Below are 19,540 nucleotides of genomic sequence, written 5' to 3' on the forward strand. Positions count from 1 at the left end.
ATATGAGGTAGTTGATTCTTTTCTTATCAACCGCTGTGCAATCACTCCACGTGAAGAATGGTTTAGTCGAGCTTGATTTGAGACTGAGTTTAGAATGTCAAAAAGGAAGGAAAAAAGGGAAATGATACAGAAAACATGCGATGAGGCTTCCCCTAAAATAAGAAAGAAGCGAACGACTTGTGAGAACTCAGATGATGAAACAGAGAAGACCTTAGAGAGACTGGTGTTTGGAGGTGAAAGTGATGCTATCAAGGCACTAGACAAAAACTTTGCTGTGGATGATCATGAGTTAAGTTCAAGTGATGAGGTAGGCCTTATCTTCCAAGCACAATGAATAAGGGTGATGTTTGTATTCTTAGCTTAAATAATTGGTCAAGTACTTTATAATAAACTGATTGACTCCAGAACGGCAGAACCTACTTAGTCTTACAGTAAAATCAATACAGATGTAATTACAGTACAAAGTAATTTGAGTGCTACATGTACAGTGGGGAAAATTTAATAATTCAAAACTTCTTATTATATAAGGTTGCGTTTTCATTGGCCATTTATCCAAATAGCAATAGCTACATGTAAGTGAGTGGATAACCTAAACGCAGTGGCTATTCGTACGGCACCCGTACGGCGACTTGTATTTGCTATTTGTACGGGAGTCCGAAGATTTCATAGGATTTCTCTGTAATTCCTGATTCTCGCTTATCCAAATTATTATATTTACCTTTAGAAGGAATAAGCGAATCCAGTGAGTGCCCTTTCTTTGAGCGAGATAAGTTTGCGTACTCTCTGCTCACTAAGCGAACGAGCCACTCGCGACACTTCAAACTTTTTCCGAGCTACTAACATAGACTCGCACATGTCACGCAACCTCTTCTTCACAGATCAACTGGCTACAATTAGTACGCTGTAGCTTAAAAATGTGCGAAAAGAATTTCTTATACTTTATAAATAGTTATAATACACTGACTTGGATCGGGGTGTAAGTGACAACTTGGTAATTCAATGAATTTGAACTCACGTTGGTAATTAATCCCGTACGAATTATTCGCATTTTTGCTATTCATACGGGAATCTCTAGTAGGCGCAGTTTCAGTCATTGCAGTGAAAATTTATACCTGTGTCAGAAGGAGAGGTGTGTTCTGTTATCTTCAACATAATTTCTGTACGGAAATGCGAGTGTCTTCCATTAAGTGAAACTCCCATTTCGCGGCTTTCTGGCCGTACGAATAGCATCACGTAGGTTGGGAATACGGGAGTCCACGGAACTGCTTAATCAGTATACCACCGGTCAGGATCAGTTGTCTGAATTTCTCAACCAGGTTAGCGATTCTTAAATTTAATGATAATTTTTACTGATACTCATAGGAATCCCAAATGAATAGCAAATATATATACCAGTCGCTGTACGGTCTCTTCTAATCGCGTGACGTGTGCGTGAATATAGCGCAAAACAATTCCAAGTGTCGCGAGTGGCTCGTTCGCTTAGTGAGCAGAGAGTACGCAAACTTATCTCGCTCAAAGAAAGGGCACTCACTGGATTCGCTTATTCCTTCTAAAGGTAAATATAATAATTTGGATAAGCGAGAATCAGGAATTACAGAGAAATCCTATGAAATCTTCGGACTCCCGTACAAATAGCAAATACAAGTCGCCGTACGGGTGCCGTACGAATAGCCACTGCGTAACCTAAAAACAGTGCTTAGGAAAAAAAAATGACTTTACACTGTTATTTATAATGAAGCATTTCTTCAGCTACATACATGTATACAATAATAAATTAAATATAGAGTAAAGAATATTTACAGTAGGGACCTTAAGCAGAGATGAGGGCACCCACGAAAATTTACTATAACCTAAAATTAAATTCACACTCTCTGAACTATTAAGCAGCAATCCCGATTCATTTAATTTGCATGATGTGGTTTCCAGAAAATACTGTAAATTCTCTATTAAGAACCCCCCCCCTTTCAGAGGAAGAAAGTTATTAAGCCCCCCCCCCCCCCCCCTTTTTTTCTTTACAGCCAAATTACACACAGTACATGTACGGTATTCAGTGTTTAACACTTCGATTTAGCTTACTGTTTTGTCTAGGTTGTTGTTTTCCTATTTACAATTTTTGTACTTCATAAATTTCAAGGTTCCCACAAGTGAATAAAAATGTTGAAAATAACTTGTACAACAAGAGTACAATAATCACTCAAATCTCCATATTATAGACTAAATTTGATTCTGAGACAACATTACGGCTTTATAATGACCGTTAGTTGGGAGAAAATATATTCTTGGCGACTCCGCCCAATACGGAATATATTTCTCCCAACGTAATGCCGTAATGTCATCTCAAAATCAAATTTAGTTTTTTATCACGATGCAAACATTTTGTTGGAGGGAGAAAACAGATAAAGTACAAATCATGCGCTGATTGAAAGAGAAATTCTTATTTCTGTCAAACTGTAGCCATGGTAATATCCAAACGCAAAATTTTTTCTCGGGACAGGTTATTTGAATCTTTGGCTTTAATTTTTATGTCAAAACAAAAAAAATGCAAACATTTACAGTCCATAAAGGACCTACCATTGATGAAATAGACGAGCTAGTAGGTTTAAATATTTTACCAGCAAATTTTATTGAAAATTTGTTACTGCCGCAAGATAAACAACAACATGAAAACAGTGATAAATAAACCTCACAGCCAGGAGCAAGAGTAAAAAAAGCAACCATACAAGTACCCAAAAACGACAGACAGAGCATTGTAATCCTAGCTTTAGATGCCGTGGAGAATTAAAACTTTGAAATAAACCAAGCGGCGAAGGATACTGTAAAAATTATCGAGTCTGCTGTTCTGCTCTTGGGCTAGCTATGACAAGAAGATCAAATTGACAGACCTGACCATGAAAGACAACGCAGCAGAGCTCTTGAAGCACTTTTTTCAAGAGGTCTATAAGAGACACCAGAAAAGAAACGGCAAAGAATATGAGCCAGCAACATTGACAGCCTACCGAAAAGGCTTGAGAAGGCATTTTCTGGAGAGGCGCAAAGGTGAAAATTTCAACATATATCGGTGATGGTACTAGTTTAAACAAAAAATTTTGAGCAAGGCAAAAGTATCTCAAAGCGTCTGAAAAGGGGAGTAGTCCAAATAAATCAGATCCTTTTGCTTTGGGAATGCTATAATTTAATAGAATTTGAGCTCATTGTTATTTACCGTGGCCATTTTCACACTCAAGAAAAAGTCTTTTAAGTAAATATCTCTTCATCGAATTTATAATCACTCTTTTTTGCTTACCTTCAAGGAAAAAAGTTGTATCCGCTGTATATGGTACATGTTCGCCACAAAACAAATATTATTAGACGAAGTGTTCCTTGAACATTGTCAGAAGCTTTGTAAATTCGCTTGAAAAGGAATAAACAACACCAACCAACGTTGCATTTAAGTGCCGTGCTGCCATGCTTACATGACAGTTTTTGAGCCAATCAGAAACCATCATCTTAAGATGACATTATCGCAAAATAACATCGCCTCAGTGCAATGAGAAAATCCCCCAGGATCGCAATAATAGACAGTCATTGCCCTGGTCCAAAACAGGAAGTAGGGAAGGGTAACTCTAGTCTGTATCTTGCTTTTTTTTGCTACCGGTAATGCGTTTTGCTAATTAAAATTAAATTAAAAGTCCCCCCCCCTCTATCAAGCCCCCCCCCCCCTCAACTGTGCTTGAAATAAATAAGCCCCCCGGGGCTTAAGAGAGGATTTACCTTATCCATACCCCCCACCACAGAGGGAATAGGAAATACTAGAGGGGTGGTGGGGGGGGGGGGGGGTAAAGGCCCAGGAAATTCCAGGAGGGAGAAGGGGTGAATGGTTAGTTTGGTTTCCAAAGTGTCATCTTCACATTCATGTTGGACATACCAATATTTTATTGCAGCTTACCAACTTTGTAGATCATTGTCCATGATATTTGTTTAAGATATAAAAATATTGTACTAGTTTCAATTGAATGCATGACTGGGTTTAACATTGTAATCATCTTTTGGCCAACAATACTTTCTCTTCTTTTTAAATACTAAGGATGATGATGAAGAGGTTGCCAGCACTGATATCAGAAAGAGTGGTAAACAAAGCAATCAGGGTCGACAGCCTGCTTGGGTGGATGATGCTGATGAGCTGGAGAGGTCAGAATTATATGAAGTTCATTTTCCGTCATTAACTTGATAATATTGTGTGTTAAGTGTTAGAACACTTTCTTGGTATAAAGGTTGGTTGTATTTATACCAAACTGGGTTGTTCCAGAAAAAATTGGCACCCCCATGACGGATGGCAAGCCTAATATTCTCAATTAATCTGGGTCAAGGGCTCTGGAAAGCCAGGCAGGAGGGGGTCTTGTGCTAAAGATTCATCCTCAGTGGTAATTTTTAATCATAAACTCTATGTTTTGAAATGAATTTAAAAAACTCTTCCGGCTTAAAACATTTAGTAGTCTTTCAAACTATGCATTTTTCATTTCACATATTTTTAAGCTTAACTATGCAGGCTTTTTTTTAAATCATGGCAAACAAGCCCGCTCCAGAATGTAAATCATGAAGGGCACGATCAAGTGAACAAACAAACAACAAACACCCTTGAACTTTTTATTGTGTCAGCCAGAACAGGCGCTCTGGCATTTTTTGTAACTGTACATGTACATCAGGCTTAGTTGACTCTCTTGGCTTATTATTCATAGCTCCCAGGTTAACAGTAATCAATAATTTTCCGGTTTTGTTGCCCCTATCACTAGCACCAAAAGCCAGTCAACATGAAATTTTGACTGAGGAAAGAAAAAAACACGATCATTTAAAATTTGGAACTTAGTGATTTCTTCTTCAGCATTACCTCACCACTCCTTGCAATACCCACAGACAACTTCAGGTAATACATATCAAACACAAGGAGAAGTGTTTCAACCCATTTCCAAACACAAAGAAGTGGGTTGAAAAAAATGAGGTGCAACCGAGTGTTCAAGGTATTTGGAAATCGGGTGAAACACTCCTCCTTGTCTATTGAGGGGCAAGCTCATCATGGTCAGCAGACTATACGTGTATAACCCTTCAAAACATGAAAGAAAAGAGAAACAATAAGTGAAAACAATCAAGAGATCTCGCTGAAAGAAAGTGAAAACATTCAATTATTTGGAATGATATGTGGTATATTATTTTGCTCATAATATCTATGCAGTAACAACAACAAATGTGCGGACTAATACAGTTCTCACATGCAGAAACATGAACGTTACTGCTGGGCTGTTAAATTAACTATTAAGACTAGCTCTTGTTCAGCACTTTTCACGTGAGGTCAGATTCTTCATCAATTTTTTATTTACCTCAGCCAACTCCTCAAAAGGCTCATCAAGCTCCAACTTAATGTGGTTGCTGGAGTCAGCAAGTTTGCAAAGAAATTTTGGTTAAATTACTTGCATAACTTGATAAAGCAAAGTAAGAAAAGCTCCTGGGAATTTGACATACTTGTGTTATATTCTCTGTTGAGTGAGAACCTGGCTTCTTTAACAAGAAGAAAGATCCTTGCAGTAACTACACAACTTATAAAATAAGCAGTTGCAAAAAAAAAGCCTTAAAAAAATTCAGGCTTGAACAGGATTTGAACCCATGACCTCTGTGATGCTGGTGCAGTGCTCTACCAACTGAGCCATCGAGCCAACTAGGACCTGGTCATATTGTGAGTTTGTAATATACCTGTGAAGGATGAATAAATGAATATATGAAACATATATTTAAACTGCAGATAAAGGATTAATTAGAAGAAAGATGCTCGCAGTAAGTACACAAGTTGTTTAGCATGCTGCACACAAATATACTACAAATTCACGACATGCTGGACTTCTCTTTTTTTTTAATGTTATTGACATTACAGTCAACTGTTAATTTAAACAGTTTAGTCTCTTAAGTTTTCTGATTTAAATGAAGAGTTTGATATTGGCTACCGCCTACCTTTGCCTTTGCAATCAACAGCAACTTCAATGCCAGAACGAAGAACACAAGAGCTCTGGTCAACTCACAGATATACATGTATATTTTCATCACCAAGGAAGAAAAACTTTATAAGCATAATGTTTGGAAGTACAGGTGTACAGAGTGAACAGTGAGGTTAAACTAAGCTTCCAACAGTTGTGAGCGGTTCATTCAAGCAAATGTTTCCATGTTAAAAATGAGAATGTTGAGTTTTTAAAAGTTTCATGGCCAATTTAGTTTTCTTGAATGTTACAAACCTTACAGATGAGAATCTTCTAAAATGTGGAATTTTAGGCTTTCTATTGCAAATTAAATCAAGGGTCTCCATAGGGGATGGGGTGAGGGGGGGGGGGGGGGGTCATGAGGTCCAGGAAATCTGGGCGGAAGAGAGGGGGTAAAAACTCTTGCCATCTGTCATGGAGATGTGGATAATTTTTTCTGGAATAACACATTAAACTCTTAGTGGAAATTATCAATTCAGGTTTGTATTAAATTAACTGTGAAGTGACAAATAATATTTTTGAATGAGCTATTGAAGGATCAGCCTGTTCTCTGTGATGGCAACTCTCTACTGTTGCATTTTCTTGTGTCTCATGATATGCAAGTTTGAAGTTTTTCTATTGCAGATCTTAAATCTTGTCATGACACACTCAAGAAAATACTCTGTACAATCATGTAACTATGCAATGAACCTTAATTTGTTGATCTGTTTTTTTTTTTTTAATTCATCTCAAACTTTTGTTGTCCATTAATTTTTTCACAGAATTGAGATCTCAGCAGAGCCCCGCTTAAAAAAGTTGAGAAGTACAGAAGATGAGATGGTTGTCACTGGAAAGACATTTTCTCAAAAACTTAAAAAACAGTTGAGTTTATATAAATGAATTTGTTTGTAGTGTAGCCTGGGGGAGGATAACAAATTGGCACAGATAGAAATAATAATTCAAGCATTACAAGTGCATAATGTACATGTATATTATGACAGTGGCCTCACTTGTAATGATTAAGGGAAAGTTTCTGCAGTGACCCTTATATGTTCTGTTACATTGTACACTTAATGTACACTTTGGGCAGGAGAATACAGACTGGCTCCCTGTGCTGGAAAGTCTTTTTCTGAAGCTGCCAGGATGCATTCTTTAGAACTGTCTCTTACACGTCCTTTTGGTGGAACTCCATCTTTCTTTTTTCAAACTTCCCAGAGGCCTTGTTGACTCAGTTGCACCAGCTGTCACCATGCCTGCCTAAGATTGATGTTTGATGCCAGTTATGGAAAGCTGCCCACAGCTTGTTCACGTAATGCTGGTTCTTGTGATGCATATTCATGTACATGTAATAGTGTATGTTATTGGCAGCTTTGCATATCACCAGAGTGCAATTTGTAAATTAACTTGACTCTCAAAAAAGTTTCTTCTGTTACATAGCGTTGGCTCAAGTCTTGAGGCATGGAAATAAACCTACTGTTATATTGCAAATAAAACAATTAAACAATCCATTTGCTTTTAATTTTCAGGTTTGAAAAAATATATGGTGATGCAAGCTGGGCAGACTTGGACAAAAAGACTAAAACAGGTACATGTCATTTTTTTAATTAAAAAATTGTAAGCTGTTTGAGATGTTGCTGTAGGCACAAATTGAATTCTTTGTTAAACCCTTTTCACTAGAATGCCATTGACCTACATGTATTGCTGTAAAGTCTGGGGTGAACCAACAGTAAACTTCAGGCCTGTAGGCTGGGGTTTTGGACCAATCACCCCCCCCCCCCCCCACCCCCCATCCCCAACCACACACACTACCTAAAAAGGTCTGGTCTATGACTGATAACCACCAGCAAGAGGTCTTTTTATGATATTCAGGCAAAATGCAATGCAAAATTAGGGTAATAATGCAAGCCAGGCAAGAGATCTGACTAATTCCCTGAGCTTGCTTGCATTTCTTTGTAAAGAGAGGTTGGATTTTTTGTATGATGTTCAATCTTTTATAACTTGGCTGTGTGCTAAATACAGTCTGGTGAAACCCTGCTGAGAGGCTACCCAAAATGACAGGCAAAGTGTTTGTGTAGGAGAACTGACCAGTTCAAGTGGTCCCAGTAAATTTTAGTAAGTTTGACTGAAAAATGAAACAAAACAACTTTTTGTTTCATGGCTAGAGTGTCAGGTCCTAAATGCACTCATAATTTTTTACTTCAAAGTAGAAAATGTTTGAGCTGTCATTTGTGCCTCATAATATATACACAAGTATTTCTGTGTTCAGTTAATGACCATGTAGAAAAGTGGATCGACTTACATTGTAGCAAGGGCTACTGGAATCCAAAACAAAAGTTGGGGGTAACCATGCATTTTTTAGGAGATACATGTAATCAAGTAGCAATAATTTTAGAAGTTTTAAAATACAGAACAATGTTCAGATTTTCTTTTACCCTTATTCTTCTTTAAATGGATTCCAACAGCCCTTTCAAAGGTCAGCTTTTCCTGCATAATCGTAAACCATGCAAAAATGATAAATTCTATTGTGTAGTTCCAGAAAATATCCATACCCCCACCACGGAGGGAATTTCACATAGGACCCCCCCACCCCCCAGGATTTTCCATTTTTGAGGTATTTTTTTAACCCCCCCACCCCTTCGGAAATTCCTCAAATACCAGGTACACCCCCACCCCCCTCTGGAAAAGTTTTATTTCAAAAGAAGGCCTCAAAAATCAGTTTAATGTAAACATTTTAGAAATATCAAGAACTGCCTACACGAGGAGAAAATATGCGTTATCGAAGAGCGCGCATGCTGTTCAATTTCACCGGTAGAGTTTGCCAAAAAGCTCTTGATACTGAAATAATTGTTGTGTTTTATATTTACCTGTGGTCATTGACATCAAACTTTACCATTAGCTTCGCTGAAGATTTTAAATCTAAATTGTTGGAATAAGTCCGGCAATGCAAAAATGTGTTTTTATTTAATTTGCATATGTCATGTTTACGTTCCTATGCAAATTTGTAGGAGATCAAAACTGAAAAGGATTATCGCTTTAGTTCTGCTTAATCAATATTTCTCATGGTAATCATTCAGTCTAGTTATTTTAGTCAATAGTTTTCTTATTGAATCGGAATAGCTTGGACAAAATAAGCATTAGCAGAGCAGGGAGACAAATTGACCTTTCAGATCGTAACTTGAAACCGCAGACGATATGGAGCCTCAAAACGAAATTAGCATGTTCACGTTCTTATGCAAATTTTGTATGAGATCAATAACGCATTAAAAGAATGTTTAATTGGGTCTATTTTGCTGAATTTTGACATAGAAATTAAGTTAATGGTTTTGGACTTTGAATTGAAATACTTTGGACAAAATAAGTTTTAACACGGGTCAGTTTTGACAAACTGATCAATTGACCCCGGGAATTGACCTCTGCCCGTAACTTTATACAAAAATAACAAACAAATATTTCAATGTTTTATGTAAAATTGGGGCTTTCACTTTATAGCCATACAAAAGTTTCCCTTAAAAACATTGGTACAAATTCAATTGTAGCCAGTGAACAATATTTTTCTACGCAAGAAAGTTTCACAAACAACAGTTTTATAACAACTGAGTCACGCAACGCAGACAAAGATTTCTTGTCTCACTTGGACTACTTCGCTTACAAAGGCTTATCGGAGAAAGGAAACATGTTTTTAATGTAACAAGGGTTTCTTTGAAACTGTTAAGCAAAGTTGCGTCTTCAAGAAAGATCTACGAAGTTGCTAAGTTGGTAAGTTACAATTTTCAACAATTATGTCTGACACGAATGTGAAGTTGACCCTCTGGAAACTTATCCCACCATTCACCCCTCCTCCCCTCTGGAATTTCCTGGGCCATTGACCCCCCCCACCCCTCTGGAATTTCCAATTCCCTCCGTGGTGGGGGTATGGATATTTTCTGGAACCACACATTAGTAGGCACGGTAACTAGTCCTGTAAGAAATGCGAGTTTCTCAGACCATGACTTACTCAGGTAGATTTGAATGTACAATTGACTTAAGTTAACAATTGCGATTATCACTCAGACAGCAGTAATTATTTCTTTCATGTAATTAAAATCTAGTTCAAGAAAAACTCATGCATATTTTTAAGCCAGGATATTTATTTGTACATGTTAACATACTGAATATATGAGCTGTTTTGGTTGGTACATTACTTACATAGACTCTGAAAGTGATGATGATGATGATGATGACGATGAAGGAAACTCAGTTCTAAAGCGAGCAGGAACTCTTTTGACTGGAAAATCAGATAATCTTCCTCAAGGATTCATTGATATTACAAGAGTCAAGGATGCAAACATTGAGAAACCTTCCAATGTAAGAAAGAACCCACAATGATGATAAACCTTACTCTGACCATTTTTGTTGTATGGATGTTTATAGTGGCTTTGTACAGTCAATGTTTCTGTAGATTATAAACTGGCCTCTTTGAGAATTGAGCTGAATTTGCATTATAATACTTTTTGTAAGTTTGTATGTGATTGTGCAATAAGTACCATACAGTAAATAGACCCTATGCAAAAATGGATGACATTTTAATATTCTTTTGTCTGTATTAAAATTAGCCCCACTAACCTCGTTCTTGAGTTCAAAAATCAAAAGCTGAATATTTTACCGTGAACGAGGCTAGTGAGGCTAATTTGAATGGAGACAAAAAAATATTAAAATGTCAGCCATTTTTCCATTAGGTCTATAGTATTCAATTTGTCAAGTGCTTGAGACTATTAAAGTAGCACGGACATGAGTTGAACAAATGACACTTCCCCACCAAAAATTTCAAGAAGTACCCCCACCACCTCCCCCAGGGTCACAACAAGGAGTAAAAAGAAGAATATGTGTACATTTAGAGTACAAACAATTGACTCCTCAGACATTTTATATCATACACAGTCTGTAGTTATTAATTGCAAACAGTGTTTTAAGAGGCCAGTTGGAAGTGTCATTTGCCTGTTATTAAAATTCAAGGTTGTAAAGAAATGACTGCTTTCTTTTTAGGCTACTCTCCAGTGCATTGAATTCCACCCCAGTGCTAAAGTCCTGCTCACAGCTGGCTTCAATAAAACATTAGATCTTTTCCAGGTATTTAATCTCCTTATATATCAGCTTTCCTGATATAACTACCTGCAACTTTGAAAAGTTGACATGGAGTCATCAAAACATCCGTCAACATTGTTATCGCTTGTTTTTAAATTAAATTGTTTATCGAAAATCTCAGTTATTAGAATTTTATCTCCTGCTCTGTAATATTTAATATTAATAAATTACTACCAAATTAAATTCACATGCAGCTGCTGTAATATGTAACAAATCTCAAATGTGAACTGTTCTTTATCCCTATGCTGGCCAGGCTAGCATAATAGCATCCCACTGGGTGCTAGTAATAACATTTCTAGTGACTTTGTGCTATAAGCAGTCAAATGTGTGACTAGGATTAAATGCCAAAGTTTGGTTGCACATGATTATTGTGGTTGATTATTGATACAATGTATGTTTTCATATATAATCACTGAGTTTTTCTACATTGTAAACTGTAGCAATAACCTGTGATTGTTGGTAATCATGTATGGAAACCAACACGCAAAACTTTACTTTCCTATTGACCCTGGTTTGACTTTTTTTGACAGATTGATGGTCAGAACAATCCAAAACTCCAGAGCATCTTTCTTGAAAATTTTCCAATTCACACTGCTCACTTCAGTGCTGATGGAGAGCAAGTAATTTTAGCCTCACAGAGAAGGTCATTTTATGTGTATGACATGATCAAAGGAGATGTTACTAAAATCCCTCGGATAAAAGGTAATTATGAAAATTTACATTTCAATAGATGCACTTTTAGTGCTAAGAGTTGTCCATATACATGTAGTATAGAATGGTATTCTATATTGTTTAACTGACAATTCTGTACCTATCTGGGTATTTTCATGTTTTATTGTTTTGAAGTGTTTGGAACTGCAGATTAAACATGAAGCACAAGTTGTAGATACAAAATATGACTTTTCTATCATGCGTAAGAATACATTGCAATACATTATGTCATTGGCACCATTTGTCTGGGTAAAAGGCAAAAAAACTCTTTTTCGCAACTCTCTCTGCCTGCCCACATTATGTAGAACTTGACACACAATGTGGCAGATCTCATTTACTTTGAGCCGTCATTCGAGTCACGTCAGAGAGGCTGCTGCAAACAGGTCTTCATTTTAAAAAGTGATTTCAAACGAGGAGGAAAAGCAACAAGACAATGAAAGTGCTGGTCATGAATGTTGCTTGATTTTAAGGTTGCATTCGATTGACAGTATTCTGAAAAAAGAATAAGCAGAATAGCTATTAGATTTCTCTTTTTCAGTAATTTGGGAAGCCATTTCTGCAAACTTTTCCTGACACATTATAATTAAAGAGCAGTCTCGTGCTCCAGTAACTTTTAAAACTTGTAATGTGGGATTTCTTGTCATCATTGTATGTATCCCTACTCTGGAACATTAAGGGTCAATTGAACGCACCTTAAGTCTCTAATTGACTAGTAAATTACATAGGTAGTTTCTAAAGAAAACTATAATTATTTTTGTTATTATTATTTTTTTGTTCCTCTTCAGGCCGAGAAGAACAACATTTTGATAGGTTTCATGTTTCGCCTGATGGAAAGCATCTCATTTTTGTTGGCAGTAATGGTTATTTAATTCTTCTTTCAAACAAGGTTGGTAATGTCACTGTGAACTTATTTCTCTTGTTCTTCAAGGCTTTGATTGACTGTTAATGCTGCTGATTTATTTTGCTTTATCTGAAGACAAAACAGTGGATTGGCAACTTGAAGATGAATGGCTCAGTGGGTTCAATAGCATTCAACGGTGATGGATCGCGCATGTACACAGCAGGAGGTATGTTAAATGTATAGTTTGATTATATTAATTTTGATATTGCCAAGTGGCATAATTTTAAAAATTGTCATAAAATAATAATCACAAAAACAGAATTAATGCAATGTAGTTCCATTAAGAGCTCAAAGATAATACAAATAACAAGCCTTGTCAGTGTGGGGTGGGAAGTCTCCCCCCCCCCAGGGAGGGGGTATTCAACAAAGTTTTATATGGGGAGGCTCTGTCCGAGATGCAAACCCTTACACTTTTATATGCCATTTTACCATGCTTACTAGTAGAAACACTATCTTTTTTGAATCAAAAATATTGGTTTCCTGCTCTGGAATCATGATTTTAAAATGTAAAAAAAATTTAAAAATTCTGTACTCAGAGCGCAAGTAAAATTTTTTTAAGGTGGGATATTTCGGTCGGATCCACCGAACTTCGTCAGCCCTTCGTCAGCCACAATGCAAATTTGAATGTTAAGACCCCTTCTTAACATTCAAATTTGCATTGATTTTTATATAGATATTTTTATATTTTATAATCTATCTTTTTCGTTGAGTCTGTTGGAGATATTTTGAAAGGCCCTTTTAAATACCTAATTGACAGTTTTCCCTACCCTTTTCTATATTTTGTGTCTTGAAATCCCTACCCTTTTATATACCTCCATCCTTTTGGGCGGAGCCTTGCCTTCTAGTCCATTATAGGGAGTACCCCACCTCTCTTTCCCGGGGGGATGGCCCATCAGAAATTTTAAAAGGAATGGTCTTTGAAAGTTCGAGAATCTCATTTTGTGGGGGTGACTAAAAAGTCAGTTCTTCTCTTAATAGGTATCAATTTTCTCAAAGTTCTTGATAGGTTTCCTGGCCAGCATATATCCTGTAAAATACTGTGACCGTGGGCTCCTGACTATAATAATGTTTATGGTGGTTGCTTTAACCCCTACATGGCTGAAAGAGCACTATTATCACTTTCATGTGTATTCCCCCCATGGAAAAAACAGATACAACACAGGCCAATGGTTGAAACAATATCCTCTCTTGGTTAGGCATGTTTTTTCCCAGGCAGTCGGTTTTACTAAACCTTGCATTAATTTTCAGTATTATGATATCTTGAGCTTTATTTTTTGTTGTTGTTTGTCTGCAGATGATGGAGAAGTGTATGTGTGGGACATGAACACACGCAACTGTGTACACAAATTTAGGGACGAAGGATGTCTCAACTCAACGACACTGGCGGCATCAAGAGATGGCCAGTATCTTGCCTGTGGGTGAGTGAGTGTGACTTTTTCTGCATTCCATAAACCATCTCTGTTTATCTCTTGACAACAGTAGCCTATAGCTGTAGCTGCCGCAACGGGTGAAACAAAAGTCGAAAAAGGTGTCTGCTCTCGCAGGTTACGCCTACGGCAATATGTAACAATGTGTTACCGGGTAGAACCCTTGTTAAATTAGAATATCAGCCCATAGTTTATTCAGTAATTGTCAGAGGAATGTTATCAATATTAACAGTTGATTTATGTTGTACTTACCTTACAATCAGAGCGCTCAGTGTTACCAGCTCTTGCTCACAGCAAATGACGAAGGTCTCGCACACTCGAAATTGCCAGTGGCGTTACTTTGCCAATGATATAAACAACTGATAAAGGAACGAAAACAAGCCTTACATGTATGTTGAACATTGTCAGGCTTTATTGAAAGTTACATTGATTGTGTTCATCACTGCGAGGATAACAAAATTACCAGCGAACCGCCATGTATTGCTTACAACTTTTAACTGCCCCGTTGCAATGACCTTCCTCATTTCTATCAGTTCCTCATCTGTAGCAGAGGCTTCTTTGCTCTCATGGGTTATGAGCGTGGAAGGTGGGCGGGCTGTTGTAGAGTAGTGCTTATTATAATACTGTTAGGATCATTTATTTTGTATTGTTGCACTGATTGCAGATCTGATAGTGGTGTAGTAAACATCTATGATGAGCAGTTTTTACATCAGACCCAACCAAAACCACTCAAGGCCATCATGAATTTGACAACAAGCGCCAGTAAAATTTTGTTTAACTCTACAAGGTATGTAACTGTCTTGTTTATTTCATATTGGGCTGGTATTCCTTTGTTCTGTTCGTCCGCGTAATCCTTTAAAAATGTCGAAAGCAAAGACAGTTTTATCTTTCTCAACTTATCCACAATGTTACAGGTTGAATGTAGAATCTGTTCTAATGTTGTTTATCAGGAACCTTCCCCTGTTTTCGCTCAGTTGAGCGAGTAGAGCTAGCAATCGCGCTAAAAAAAATGCAACCTTGTAGGAACGCCAAGGTCCTGCTTCGCTCTCGCTCGCTGATAATTTTTTCTTTTGGCTTTACTATCCATAAGGAAAGAGATGAGGTATTGGTCGTAGGGTAGTTTAATCTTTACTAGCCTCTAATAATGATCTGCCTTCGTCACGACAGAATAGATCATGGACTGCTCTCAAATGTTAGGATAGTTCAACTTTACCAGTCTTTATTAATCAGCTGCAAACATCAGATTTGATGGAGTACCATTCAACGATACTTAAACCGAGGATTGAAATACACCAATAACACTAACAACCACCCTGATAGTTATAATGATACACAGCCAGTCGACACCATGGCCTGATGAACACCTAACCCCTGTTGTTCAAGGAGCGGATAACTCTATCCAGTGGAAAAATCGCTATCCAGCGGATAAAATGTACTCCAAGCACAAAAAAGCACAAATAAAGATTATCATTATTTATTATTATTACCAAGCAATACATTACGACTTATCCACTGGATAAAGTTGAACAACTGGGGCAGCAGTATAGTGGTCGAAACGTCGCAATCCACATCAAAGTGACTCAATTGTGAGACAAACGTTTAACTTTAAGCTATCATTTCAAACCATGATGCCTATCACCGTTCATGATAATTTTGTTCGCTTCTTTTTCAGCGAAGTTTTGGCGATTTCATCAAGAGTTAAAAAAGATTGTTTTAAATTGGTAAGAAGATGAGTTTGCCAGTACTTATCCCATGAAGCCACAAGCGCCAGAATGTATTAATGTTTTTTTTTATTATTATTTATTTCCTTCCAGCTTCATTTGCCGTCACTTACTGTCTTTCCCAACTGGCCCTCTTCTCACACTCCACTCAGATACGTAAATACTTTCGACTTCTCTCCAAACAGTGGTTATCTCTCCATTGGTAACGATCGCGGGAAGGCGTTACTTTTCAGGTAAGCATTGAGCTCTGCATATGAGGCATGAGTTATAGTACATGTGAATGAAAAGTGACCTTCCCTTCGAACTATCAAGAACATCGAAAGCGAACATTTCCAGGTTTCTTCGAGGTTGGGGCTATGATCATTACAATACCAGTGAAAATGCTCAGGAAACTACTAGCTATCACGTGATACAACGAGTGCGAGGGATTGTGTCTGCGAAATCTGCGAGCCAGCGCCATGCGAGTCACGCGAGTCATGCGAGTCATGCGAGCCACAGTGCTCGCATTTTTATTTGTTTTATTTACATTCGCGTGAGAAAATTTTGGACGAATTTTTTTCTTTGTTTTTTTTTTTTTTTTCGTTTTTGTTATAATTTTGGAGAGAATTTTGAGAATTTTTCAAAATCGCCCAAGATGCACAAAAAAATAAAAACAATACGCAAAAATTTATTAACGTTCAAGACTTCAGAAAAAAAATCCGAGAAAAACATTCGGCTGCACCGCTACTCGAATAGGTATCTATTGACACATGTCATTCATTGATATCCACGTGGAACTTCATTCAAGAAAAAAAAAGAAAAGAAGAGCACTTCGATCTCCGTGTGTTGGCGTCAAGAATGGTGAGTAAATCGCGCCATTTTAACAGGTTTGGTCTTTAGTGAATCAGAGTTATCAGAACTCTGTCGGTTGGCTGAATGCTGCATGTGGTTGTCCTTTCCCTTAGACAAGTCTTTCTTCAAAACTCGCCACTAGAGTGGCAGAGGCTGGTTTCGAGATAGCATTCAACATTGACTTCGGTCATCTTTGAGTACTCATTTATCATACCTTACAAGATTGGAATGACACTGACAATCAGTCCTGACGTGTCAATTAACAAAAAACTGAAATATGATGGTTTGCGTTGTCCCACTGTAATAATTAAATATTGCGATGTTATTCATCTTGTTCCGATGCTCTTGTTCTTGTTCTTCTGTGAATGTATACACTGGTGCGCATCCCTTACAGAATGCTTAATGCCATAAATTCTTAACATTTATACTGTGGCTCGCATAACTTGCACGGCTCGCACGGCTCGCATGGCTCACACCTTGGCTCGCATGGCTCGCTGACTCGCAGATTTTTATCACTCCAAGGGATTCATCATCCAACACCCAGCAACAGATGAAGCACAAGGGAGCAGTCTCCTACGTAGTTTGATTTCTTCCGACAATGTAGTAGTCATAAATGTTCAATACAGTTATTTTTACTTTTTCATAGATTAAATCATTACATGGACTCGTGACATGCTGAACGTTGCTGTTCATCTTGTGTACAACATGCAGTCAAGGAAAACGTACATGCGACTGAGTCCGTGGTGTCAGGAGTTGCTCAACAACGTGATGTCATGTCGTTAAGCTGAATAAAGGACATGTTTCCAGATTGGAGATAGCGAACCAGAGCATTTTCGGTTATTTCTACGAGGGTTACTTGCCCGTTAAAACAGACCTTCGCAATCGCGAGTAATATTTCCATTCCTCTGAGATTTCGAGACAGGGTTGTATCAGTTGCAGGGTCGAGAAACTGATTTAATGTGTCTCACATGCGGAGACATTTACTATCATATAATACCCCTCTCGCCCCCTCCCACCCTGCATGGTTTAATTTATCCCAATATTGTTGGATTCGGAGGATGACTTTCGCTGGAGAAGTCACTCAGCGACAACAGCAACAAATTTATTATGTAAAATGATATTTGGAAAGTGTTTTACAATAAAATCCATCCACAGCCACTAGTATCCCAGAATACAAGACTATCTATTTTACCTGAATTCATTAATTTTTGTTCACCGCCATGGTGAATTCACCAGAAGATAAAGAATCTGAAAACCGTTTACAAATTAATTTAGTTTGATCACATCAAAGTAAACTACAGTCGAACCTCCCTTTGCGACCACCTCTCGTAAGTGACCACCTCCCATTAGCGACCACTTTTCCAAAATACCAAAAGTTTTCGAGTCAAATCACTATAGATGGAACCTCTCGTAGGCGACCACCTCTCGTAAACGACCACTTTTAGAGATGATTGTTTATAATTTTCAATTGTTTTTAACCTCTCGTAGGCGACCACTTGACGCACAATCTGCTGTATCTCTCGTGGGCGGAAATCGTAATGTGTCGCTGTACCATAGGCTACATCATTACAGCAGACGCCGTGAATCTCACAGTCGGAGTGTTTCCCGATATAGCTTAGCATTGAAACGATTAATAAAATACACGTGCACTATACTTCACACTGAAATAAACTTTAATCAGATTAAATCTCTTGTAGGAAAAAAACTCTCTTATCTTTTTGCTTATGTTCCGTTCCCAGAAAAATTTAGACGGCGCCACCTGGAGTATTAAAAGGTATCCGGTCGTTTCGTTCCATGGTCGTTTCGTTCCAAGGCACTTCGTTCCATAAAAAAGTCGTTTCGTTCCACGGAATAATCACGTCGTTCCATAAAAAAGTCGTTTCGTTCCACGCATTAGTCAATTCGTTCCAGCAAAAATAGTCTTAAACAAATTACATACAGCTTACCTCAAGTCGCGCAACGGCAGCAGATCGAGAAATTTGTCTGAAACATATCCGTCTCCCTAATCTTCTTGCGCGCGCAATCAGTTGATAGAGAACACGTATGATAAACGCAATGGACTGAACATTACCGGCCACGCGCGCACAAAATAAAAGCATGGATCCTGGAAAAAGTTAGTTAGGTACGCAACTTGACGGTCACAAACAATCTTTAATAGACAAACGTAAGATCTTTAATACGTCTGACAAAAGAAGAAATAGAACACTCTGCTTTTATAAACGTCGTTAAACTTTATTTCAACCACACACAATGTGTGAACTTATGTTAATTCTAGGTGACGCTTAAAACCACGCGCAATGTGTGAACTTATGTTAATTCTAGGAACGCTTAAAACCACGCGCAATGTGTGAATTTATGTTAAGTAGGAGGGACTACTCCAATTAACAAACATCCTATTTACATATCAATCAACGTTTCGACCAATCTAATCGCGTGTTTATACTAAAGTGAAAATTTGGATCCGTGGGTTGAGTATAAAAGGAGAGTCAAGTTTCTTTCACAATAATTGTGTCAATCGCTGTATTAAGTAATTTGTGAGAAACAAACAATAATCACCATAGACCCTCAGATTTTTTGCCTAGAATAATTTTGTACCAGTCTTAAGTACTTGTAGCTAAGAAAAGTTATTACTTTGGGTCTCGATAAGCACTGGCAAAAGGCTTAGGTCTCCGCAATTACCATATGTAAATTACCCGAAATTTAGACCTCCTGTGATCCGACCTCTGGTAAGCGACCACCTCCCATAAGCCACCACATATCCTTGACATTATGGGTGGTCGCTTACGGGAGTCTCGACCGTAATTTGTAGTTAGCCCCTGAGGGCTAATACACGGGAATTTTCCTCCTATA

General features: G+C 37.8%; 1 protein-coding gene and 1 long non-coding RNA gene across 2 annotated transcripts; both read left to right on the forward strand.

Annotated features, from left to right (window-relative positions):
- The first annotated feature begins 31 nt into the window (after positions 1-31).
- Positions 32-17,854, forward strand: LOC146457119 (U3 small nucleolar RNA-associated protein 18 homolog). Its single transcript, XM_085092310.1, has 14 exons — positions 32-307; positions 4,064-4,167; positions 6,761-6,859; positions 7,505-7,563; positions 10,168-10,322; positions 11,001-11,084; positions 11,630-11,801; positions 12,596-12,696; positions 12,787-12,877; positions 14,006-14,129; positions 14,803-14,925; positions 15,811-15,859; positions 15,953-16,092; positions 17,337-17,854. Exons 1-14 carry the CDS (start codon positions 95-97, stop codon positions 17,359-17,361), a joined length of 1,539 nt encoding a protein of 512 aa, XP_084948436.1. The 5' UTR covers positions 32-94; the 3' UTR covers positions 17,362-17,854.
- Positions 17,855-18,007: 153 nt separating this feature from the next.
- On the forward strand, positions 18,008-19,474 carry LOC146457120 (uncharacterized). The gene is made up of 3 exons (XR_014858584.1): positions 18,008-18,022; positions 18,105-18,464; positions 19,175-19,474. It is a non-coding gene; the product is annotated as an uncharacterized LOC146457120 (long non-coding RNA).
- Positions 19,475-19,540: the final 66 nt, after the last annotated feature.

The sequence above is a fragment of the Pavona decussata genome, unplaced genomic scaffold (assembly GCF_977016875.1).
Source record: "Pavona decussata unplaced genomic scaffold, jaPavDecu1.1 SCAFFOLD_246, whole genome shotgun sequence".
In the NCBI taxonomy this organism is placed as follows: Eukaryota; Metazoa; Cnidaria; class Anthozoa; order Scleractinia; family Agariciidae; genus Pavona; species Pavona decussata.